This window comes from Anarrhichthys ocellatus, unplaced genomic scaffold, assembly GCF_004355925.1.
Source record: "Anarrhichthys ocellatus isolate YVR2014 unplaced genomic scaffold, GSC_Weel_1.0 scaffold1, whole genome shotgun sequence".
Taxonomy (NCBI): Eukaryota; Metazoa; Chordata; class Actinopteri; order Perciformes; family Anarhichadidae; genus Anarrhichthys; species Anarrhichthys ocellatus.
In genome coordinates this window covers 8,908,984-8,919,398 of record NW_022280031.1, presented here as the reverse complement: position 1 = coordinate 8,919,398, position 10,415 = coordinate 8,908,984, and the positions used below count along the sequence as shown (strand labels likewise).

Sequence of the window (10,415 nt, the reverse complement as noted above, 5' to 3'; positions counted from 1 at the left end):
AGTGGACACACAAGAGTCTAATTATTATATGTTGGACATGATGGGTTCAACAGAGGTTCTGGTGACGTGATGTGTTCTGTGTTGTGACTCCACGATCACTAATCTCTGCCCATTAAATGGGTTTATGGCACTGTGTGAAATCAAAGGAATAGAGAAATACAATATGTACGTCTCAATGGAGGATTCATCCTCCTGAAAGACTTCATTTTGTTTTTCTTAACCGAGCACATTTTCTCGTTAGATTTCAGTATGCTATTGGTGTGACTGTGCTACAGTGACATCTTGAGGTCTTTTGGTTGTTCCACACCCTACACTATATAAATTGTTCTCCTCGTGGTTCCAGACACTCTTTGAACCCTGATACGAAGTTCACACAAACTCAGAGACTAAACATTAGTTCTGAAGCAGACTGGAAAAGTGGTTTATTGTAGCCTATCCAGGAATGCCTAATGCCATAGTGATCTGACAATTACTGTTAAGAGGCTCATGGTCTATTTTTTAAAACTGTACATATTTGTACATAAATGTTATAGCAATCAAAATGTTAAGTAAAAGTATGGAAGTATTATCAGCAAAATGCATTTAAAGTGCATTAAAAGTAGTAAAAAGCAGAGTAAACCCGGAGTATATAATTGTATTGCATTATATTACTGATGCACTAACATGTACAAAGCACTGCAATTCTGTGTCTATTGAAGAGACCTAACATACACGTGGGAACTTTATTCTAGAACAATTCATCTTTTTTTCAAATACTTACATTGTTTGGATGAAATACGTTAAGTAGAAGTAAAATGGAAGTATTCAAGGATTTATATTTATCACATAAACACCACAGGACATAAAGTGACACAAAGAAATGTGCAAAATAAAGACAACAAAAACCCATTTTGCTATATAAAAGGGCAGTTTTTTTTCATTAAGAGAATATAATGCTGCACTACAAGCTTACCCCTTTCTAAAACTGTTGAAATTAATTTGAATATATTGTGCTGACAAGTGCAGAATCCATCTGTACAAGAAATCAAAATGTGCAAAAGTCAACTATCATCATGATTTGGCAGGGGCGTCGTTAGGCTGAAGCCCCCCTAAAATGTTCTTCAGCCCCCCCAAATAATTTGGCATTATTGGATTTAAAAAAATAAAAAAAATTTAAAAAAATAAAAAAAATTTTTTGGTGATGTCATTAAATTAAACTATTGTTTCTCACATGGACAAGTTATTTATAACTAACATGCTACATATGTGCGTGCGTTCTGGTTTGTATGTTTTCTCCCCCTTCAAATTACAATCCAACAGCCTATCATCATACTTAACGATATAAAGTTGACACTCTCAGGTCCATTCTCCATCCATTGTGTGCGGTCCCTTTAAGAATTAGGATTTGGGAGTGACGCGGATATCAAAGCTAGTTTATCTGTCTTTCCTTTACAAGCAGGAAAATTATTTCTCTCTTTATTTGAGAAAAGTTCATATTTGTGTTGTCAAATTCCACTATGACCCTGAAATTCTGTCTCTTGTGTTATCATATACTGAATGCAAGCAAAACTACAGAGCAAAATCACACTCTTTCTGATTGAACCAATCTATGAACTGTCAGAAACAATGGATATCCGAGGCCCCAAATGGGCCCCAAAAAAAATTGCCGCGGGCTAAGCCCCCCCCTTTCTTTGTATCCTAGAAACGCCCCTGTGATTTGGTAAGAATTAAAGTCTATGAACGAGTTACTTGAAGGACAAACAGCAGGATGTCTCTTTTTAAGTTTGCACAATATTGTTTGAAAGCCACAATATGAGAGAGTTGTCCCATGTTAGACACTGTCTCCATGAGTAAAACGGAAGTAAAACACAACCCGCTGGAGCTACTGTAAAATACAAAACGAACCAGCCGTCCCTCCCAGACACACACAGACCTAGAAGGCGGGTCTACGGCCTCTTATCCCGCCTCCTGCTCTGCTGCTGTCCTCTCCTCTCCTGAACGCTGATGTGTTACTAACTTCAGCCTCTATCTCTGACAAAATGGTCAATTTCGGATCCAAACTGCTGCTGCTGCTTCTCCTGGCCTTCCCCTGTGGATTGATATCCTTCGGTAAGTCTTATTGTTCGTTTGAAGCAGACGGTTCGTCTCGTGTCCTCAGTTAAAAAGTTTTTTAGACAGCCTCACACATACATTGACGTGGCACAGTCACGTAGCTGTTCACGAGCAGCTTTGAGGCTCCACCGCCGCTTCACTAACCTCAATGTACAGACAGTAGTTTATCCGCAAGTTTAAATTAACTGTAATAAAGTTGTATCTCGTCTCTTTTACTCTGAAAACGATCGTCTCCAAACAGCTGCTGCGGTGGAAGCGTAAAAAAAAACAATGTCTGCCGTGAAAAGCGAAGTTTCACGTTGTGCGCTTTAGAGGTGATTTTAAGAAAAATGAGGGTAGAAGTCTTTGTGGACGCAGCAACAGTTAACGGCTCGCTCCTGCTGGGACACGTCACCAGAGATAAGATGGTAACTCACCATGTGTTTGTTGGTGTCTCGCAGCTTTCTTCTCCAGCTGACTTACGTTTAAATGGTGACTTTTATTGTCCTGCTGTTTATTTGAAACTGGCGACAAAGTGGTTTGTCTGTAGACATTAATCACAATGTGTCAACAGTTGGAGAGTAGACCCAGCCATTCATTTTGCATTGCATTTGAATGATTGTGAACTAGCAGATCAATCCATGCAGCTAAGTCATCGCTTTAAAACGTAGTGCGTATTGATTGGTTTGCAGAATGGCACAAAGAAATAGGGCTGGCTGATGTATTCACACAAAAAAAAGTGATATGAAAGAAAGTAAATGTGGATATGTGTTCATTATCCATGTCGCCCACTAAAAACTGTCAAAAGATTACTGAGAAAATAAAACTACCAAAACGGTTTTAAAATACCAGAAAAACACAATTCATCAGTATTGAGATGGGACACTGCTCCTGGACAATATAATATGTATTAACATTATTTCCTGTGACGGTTAAACCACAACTCTTATATATCGTTGGTGTGTTCTGCAGGCCACGTCTCCGCAGACTCTGCTGAGGACATTGCTGAGGACCCAGAAGCTGCAGTAGATGAGGAGGAGGAGGAGGAAGAAGAAGAAGAAGAAGAAGAGGTGCTTGTTGAAGAAGATCAGATGCAACCTGCGGTATGTATGTTTTCATCATGCAGCAGTATAGCCGACCATAGATTTACATGCTGGCTGGTCAAGAGACGATGTCATGCGATGTTCCTCCTCAGGAAGGAGACGAAGAAGAGTCTGATGAAGCAGCTGATAAACTGACATCGGCTCACCCTGATGCCGACACAACCATCGTCTTCGTGACAGGAGAAGGTGAGCTTTTACAGCATTTACACTAAGTGAATACATCATCCTAGACTTGACAGACGTATACGGCAATTATCTGGCTCTTCATCTTATAACTATTTATGCCTTTTACATTATATTTATTTGTATTCATAATTCATTTAGAGTTTACTGCCAATGAAATTGTGAGGTTCCTGGTGGGTTTCACCAACAAGGGAAGTCAGGATTTCACCGTTCAGTCGTTGGAGGCCTCCTTCCGTTACCCACAAGACTTCCAGTTCTACATCCAGAACGTGAGTCTGATCTAAAATAAGAAATAAAAAAACACAGGCAGACATGTGCTACAACTTTTTTTTTTACTTCATGTGAAGTCTGATACAAGAAGATGATCATTTGCTGATTTGTTTTCATTATGAGATGTTCAAAAAGTCCTCAATACGTGTCTCAAGGTTTTTGGGGTGTGATTATATAAGAGTTAAAATATGATTGTGAACAATATAGAGGTTAATAACATAATGCATGTGGTAAATAAAACCCTTACAGTTGAACACATGCTCTTTTTATTTTGATGCCAATGCATTGATTTCTAGCATCTTTTTTACTTGACGTAGAAGACAAGACAAAATGTAAACCATTGAATTTTTACTTGTGTATCTGATGTGTTTGTATTGCAACAAAGTCGGTCTATTAATAATGTGTGTTTTGTGTAGTTCACAGCGTTGCCTCTGAGCACCGTGGTGCAGCCCCAGGCTCAGGCCTCCTTCGAGTACTCCTTCATCCCAGCTCAGCCCATGGCAGGTCGCCCATTTGGTCTTGTTATCCTCCTCAATTATCTTGACACTGAGGTAAAAAGGTTTTTCATTATTTATTTATACAGAAATAGATTTGTGGTGGTGGTGCTTGAGGTCTGTTCAGGTTGAGATGTGGTGCGATGATGTCAGACGCAGGAAGGTTTATCGCATCCCCCCTCAAATTTGATGATTCATGAAAACTAATACCTGAATAAGTCATTGTCAGCAAAGCAGTTTGTCTTTTTATATTCATAAAACAGCTATATTGTCTTTGTATAGTTGGGGTGACTGGTGGCTCCTTACTGTCATTACTTTCTGCCTGCTGAGCTTTGACTGTTGTTTCCATGCTATCAACCAATGATGTGACAGATGCTGAGTCATATTGACATTTAGATTTATTTTTTTTTTAAATGCAGCTCTAAAAAAGAAAGTTCTTGAAAGTTCACTTGGAGTTTACACTTACTAGTTTTATTTTATTTTCTCCAGGGCAACATGTTTCAGACTGCCATCTACAACCAGACTGTCAACATCGTCGAGCTAGACGAGGGACTGGACGGAGAAACGTAAGGCTTTCTATCGCGTGCATACTTGTATGTAAAGGTTGTATGTAATGAAGACGGCACGCTATAAAGTAGCACCAGAATGACTGAATCAGTAGGTTGACGTATTAAACCAATTTCTGCATCTCAGTTTGATGTAACTGATGTTTAAATCTAGTTATTTTTGCCCACCTATCACTTGTTTGAAATGTCCCTTAGATGCAGTTATCTAAGGCTTCACAATACCAGCGTTCCCAGACTATTGCAGCACATGCACGAACCTGTAAAAAGGAGGTGTGAAATTGGCACAAAGAGATTAGTTGTCAAAATTGTGCTGCTGGTGCAAGAGGCAGAAACTGTCACCAGCAAATTATTCAGGCAAAGCAAAGTGTTTTGCATCCTAAAATCTCAAAACCACAAATGTTTCAGATACCGGTCATTTCAGGGCACAAAGGGGCCAATTTTGTTTGACTCAGTTGCTGATAAAGGGAGCTATTTGCTTGAATATTGCTATTTTCTGATTGCTTGTTTGTGCTTCTATATAATATCCATTCAATAAGTCGACCGCAGAATATTTAGGAAAGGTGATAGAAATGTTTTCATACATCCATCTTCAACTTGCTTGGTTGCTACAGATATTTAAATATATTGCATCGCCAAAAAAACATTTGAAACATAGATTGCTTCACATTGTGACCACGCATTGTAGTGGGTATGTAAGTAAAGTAAACTATATTTCAGTCAGTAGCCATGCATCACTTACAGAGTATAGGGTATGCAAAAACACCATGTAGCTGAGGAACTCTTCCATTCAATGCTTTCATTCTGATTCTGTTTTCTTTCTGCAGAATGTCCTTGTACATCTTCCTGGTTGGACTGGGGGCCCTGGTGGTCTTTGGGATGTACCAGGTGCTGGAGACGAGGACGGTATGTGTTTGTCTTCTGTCGGCTGCTTTTATTCTTCATGTTAAGATATGTAGATGGGATGAGTCATTTCCTCCGTTTTACCACTGCAAATGTAATAGAACGTTTCCCGTGGATAAAGTCAATGGCAGCAAATGGATTAGAGTGCACATTAACAAGTGATTTTGTTTTTCCTTCGACAGGGAGACGTTGATATTGAAGCAGGCTCTTGGATAAAATGTGTTGTTTTTTTAAAAATTAAACATGTTGTCTTTCAACTTGTCTTTTGCAGAAAAAGAGAATCTCTGTGAAAATAGAGAAGGGCACTGGTGGGATGAACGATGTGGACATCAGCTGGATTCCTCAGGAGACTCTCAATGTCATGAGTATGTTCAGTTTTATCCCCAACTGTTTCAAGTGATTTCTTCGCTCACATTAGTGTTACACAAATCTGATCTTTGCATCCTGTCTTACAGACAAGGCTTCCCCTAAAGCATCTCCACGGAAAAGAACCAATAGGGCAGCTGGAGCCGATCAATAAAACTCTCCGTTCCCATCCATCATCATCATACTGTCCATCAGGCTTTCAAAGCTCATTTCCTCGCCGTTGTAACACAATTCCCATTTACAATGGATCAAGATTTCCAACCCGAGTGTTCCAGATGTTTGTGTGGATCTCATCCTGCCGGAACGACGACCAGAGAGCATCCTGGACTCTACTGCTCTGATCAGAGCAAGGCCATTTAGACACTAACAGGACTGAACTACAGTCCACTTTGAAAGGGACGTTTTTTTATCAGTACGTGTGTGAAAGGTGATAAAAGATGAACCAATAAGTCATTAAAGTTTTTGTGGGGAAAAAAAACAAGATTGTGGTACAAACTGCCCCGAAAAGAAAGCAGAATAAATCAACCTGCTGGCTTTATGAATGCTGTCAAGTCATAATTCAATGACTTCTCTATTATGTAAACACCATTGTGCCTTTCTGTGCTGTATGTGCGGTGCCCTGCAAAGACTTAATGTTAAGAAAAAAGTAGATTAAAAGGTTTCCCACTAATGCCCCTCTGCTTTTACCATCCAGTCACATACAGCAGGAGGTTTCTAAAAGTAAATGTTTTTCAGTGGAGCAATGGCAGCTGCAATTGCAACGTATACTAAACCGTGTTCTCTTGAGGTTTCTGCAGGTTAGGTTACCTGTTGTTTTTCACCGTGTTGTAATGTAACTTCTCCTTGGTTGAGCATTGCAAACTATTTACAGGTGCTGTCGAATTGCAAGCCATTTCTTTTGGGAGAAAAATATGTTTTCAAAGACAATAAAAGGGTGAACAAAGTGTATTTTGTCCCATTAGTTGCTTACTTAAAAACTCTATTTCCTAATTATTATACTGTTGTCTTCTGCATTCTCTGACAGTTTGTGGTTCGTGCAATCAACAGCAGCAGTTTCAGTAAAATGTGGATGGTGCCACTTTAGGAATTTTGAAAGGAAATGACATGTAGGGTTGCAACTAACGATTATTTTCATAATCAAATAAATGTTTGGGTCAAAAACAAACATCTGAAACAATAATTAATAGAAAATAATGCAACTTTTAAAATGCACCCGACCTTTGCATTGTGGAGTGGACAGGACTGCATCCGATTTAAACTTGAAACACATGGACTATAATACACTTGTAATATAAGACAGCTATGTGTAGCCTACTATAATAACAAAGAGGAGCTTCGACATTGAGATAACATCAGATATTATCTATAAAGTGCGAGCTATGTCAGATAACCAGCAGGGGCATCCTTGAGAGTCCTCCCTGTGCTACAGGAGTGTTGTTCGGTGGTTCTTCCTCGGGGAGGTGAGAGCTGTCCGGTGCTGAGGGGGGAAGATGAGCTCAGCGCGCGCCGGGGGGGCATGTAACGTCAGCAGTCGGCCGGAGCAGGGAAAGACTGTATACACACCCACTAAGTGTTTATCGCCGCTTAAGCACTGATACACGCCGACACACATTAATAATGGGCAGTTAATCGGTTCCGTGTGACTAAGCTCCGCTTTTTTTCTTACACGATTCACGAGTGCCTCGGCAGCATCCCGCGCCCTCCGCTTGGCTTGAAATGGGATGATATGGGATTTTTCATGTCGACGAAGATCGCAGGGATTCTTGCGTTTGCCTTGGGTAAGATATCACAAGCTGCTCCTCCGGTTGTATTTAGACTGCAAGCCACTTTGGATTGTTTGACACAGATAACTGCCTTACACCTTTTCTTTCCCTGCATCAGAAATGTCACGCCATGATTGCAATCTTTATTTATCTCCATCTGTGTTGCGTGATGGGGATGAGACCTGCACCATGGCTTGTAGTAGCCTACACCCATCGACAATAGAAACTGGGTGTCTGTAGGTGATAGTGTGCTTTTGGCCATGCAAGATCGAAAAATAAAAAAACGCCAAACTGATGTATTTTTTTTAAACGCCACTTTTACTAATATTTACTGCTTGAATTGTGCTTATTTTGCATTGTCCTCTTGCACAATAGTGCATTATCGACACTTTTTAGCATTTTGTGGAAGGAATGTATGAGATGCAATGTTCGTGATTATTATCAGTGGTAGCATCTGCTTCACAGCCCACTGACATTTGCCTAAATTAAAGTTCAGATTACACAGGATTGCAAAAAGGAAGGTTAAAAACCCAATCAAAATCAAACACAAATTGAATGAAATACTGTGTTTCTGTGAAAAAAAAGTTGCATGATCATAGTAATAGATGTGGGGAGATGGAAGAGAAAGATAAACCAGACTGTTCCACACACAATAAATTACCAAATTAGAAATAAATTACTTATTTTGCTTGTGCCTATAAACTCAACTAAACCATCATTTCTGTGTGTTTTGCAGTATTCTTTTCCCTGATGGATTCAGGAGACTCCGATGTAGATGTGAAGTGTGAGAACATTTATAAGGACTTTTCTGATTGTGTCCTGGAGCTGGGAGATAGCATGGACAACTATCAGGAGAACGTGACCAGCGAGAGGGGAGTGGAAGCCGTGTGCAGGTGATGATAACTTTATGATTGAGTGAGTGTGTGAACAGCAGACCACACTCACTTGTGCACATGGGACATCCCCAAAAGGAATCGGTATGTTTTTTACCAAAACAGATAAAGTCGCTTTTAAAAAGAGAAAGCGAGAACTGAAAGACAAAGCAGCTGAGATGGACTGTAATAAAAAACCTTCAGTAAAAGACGACTATCTACAGCACTGTGCAGAAACTGTATTTCAGTTCAAAAAGTATGAAATAGTGCATGATTCAGTGAATGAATACAGACAGGTACAGTATGACGTGTGCATCTCTTGATAAAATGCTGGAGAGAAAAAGAGCAGATGTCAAGATCTCAGAGGGAGAATAGAGAAGTGAATGGTGCTGAGACACTGAGCCATTGTACTAAATAATGTATGACTTTGCTGCAGCAGTAATGAAATTCCGATGATGTTTTTTTGTCATTGTTACGGCATGCACCCTACAACCCCTGCACAGTATGCTTAAGACAAAGATTTACACATAAGCCTTCTGTTGAAAATGGCCCTCTTGCAATATCATCTGCGATATTGTTTCACTCTCTGATGCAGTTGCCATGGTAATTAAAGCTCAGTTTGACTTACTTGAAGCCACCATAGCCATCATCACGTCTGACTGATAGATTACTGGCAAGCATCTTAATCCATGACACGTCTGCATGCTGTAGCCAGGATGAATTCTTGCGTGAAATGGCAGATGCAGCGTTGATCTGATGATGCTTTTTGTTTTGTTTTGTCACAGCCACTGGGAAGCCTTCCACACATGTGCCCTCACAGCGTTGTCCGACTGTCAGGAGGAAGTCAGCTCCATCTGGGAGACTCTGAGGCAGGACTCCATGAAGATGCGCTTCCAGGGTAGTCTGTTCGAACTGTGCAGCCCCAGCTCCTCGCCCAGCATAAGTTCACCTCTTGCTGCCCTTACCCTGCCCCTGATAGGCGTGCTGATCATGACTGGGCCCAACTGGTGCCCCGTATAAATCCGGGGCGGGGGTGGGGGTGCAGGAGATGAGAGGGGTGATGACGAGGGCCTCAAATTCCTCTGGGTTCGGTCCTCCTGAGTTCAAACTTAAAGCCAAGGATTTAAGAGGGATGAGTGATTAAATAATGAGGATTATTTTGACTCAGAGCCACGCGGGTCTGTGGCTAGCCAATCAATATTTGCTGTAATGAATAATGTTTGAAATCTCCTCAAATACTTCAGCTTGATCTTCCCTGACGTCTAGAAACTAGTACTGTATTTGAGAAAACTATATTTCAGCCAACTAATCGGTCCAGGCAGACTAAAGCAAACAAGCCAAGTATTCAAGGGATTTCAGATACAAACAGCCAGACACCTGTGGCTCTTGGTTACCGATATACAAGGAGTGGACACAATATCATGATCACCGGTACAATCTAATGCAATACATACTGTATTTATGAACATTATCATGTTCAGTTTTTGCGGAATCAACTCTGAGATAATTTTTTAAAGCAGTATTTGAGGAGTTGTTCTGGTTTTCATTATATTCTAAGACAGCAAGGTGTTAGTGTGTGCCCACTCCCTGTATTGTATGGGTTTATGATAGTTGAAGCAATAGTTCAACATTTTGGGAGTTGGCTGAGCAGATCTATACCACTGTCATGTCTGTACACTAAATATAAAGCTACAGCCAGTAGCCAGTTAGCTTAGCACACGGCTGCTATGGCTGCTTCCGACTGAGAAATGGTTTGACACGTCACTCCTCGTACAACCGCAACTTGTACTTTTTTTTACACTTTTGTACGGATTAAACAAATAAAATG

General features: G+C 40.4%; 2 protein-coding genes across 2 annotated transcripts; both read left to right on the top strand.

Annotated features, from left to right (window-relative positions):
• The first annotated feature begins 1,929 nt into the window (after positions 1-1,929).
• LOC116384860 (translocon-associated protein subunit alpha-like) lies at positions 1,930-6,916 on the top strand. The gene is made up of 9 exons (XM_031849903.1): positions 1,930-2,088; positions 3,043-3,173; positions 3,266-3,359; positions 3,498-3,625; positions 4,043-4,177; positions 4,610-4,686; positions 5,511-5,589; positions 5,858-5,951; positions 6,042-6,916. Exons 1-9 carry the CDS (start codon positions 2,019-2,021, stop codon positions 6,104-6,106), a joined length of 873 nt encoding a protein of 290 aa, XP_031705763.1. The 5' UTR covers positions 1,930-2,018; the 3' UTR covers positions 6,107-6,916.
• Positions 6,917-7,412: 496 nt separating this feature from the next.
• LOC116385398 (neuritin) lies at positions 7,413-9,945 on the top strand. The gene is made up of 3 exons (XM_031850865.1): positions 7,413-7,730; positions 8,452-8,608; positions 9,373-9,945. The coding sequence occupies exons 1-3, from the start codon at positions 7,679-7,681 to the stop codon at positions 9,605-9,607; spliced, it is 444 nt and encodes a 147-aa protein (XP_031706725.1). The 5' UTR covers positions 7,413-7,678; the 3' UTR covers positions 9,608-9,945.
• Positions 9,946-10,415: the final 470 nt, after the last annotated feature.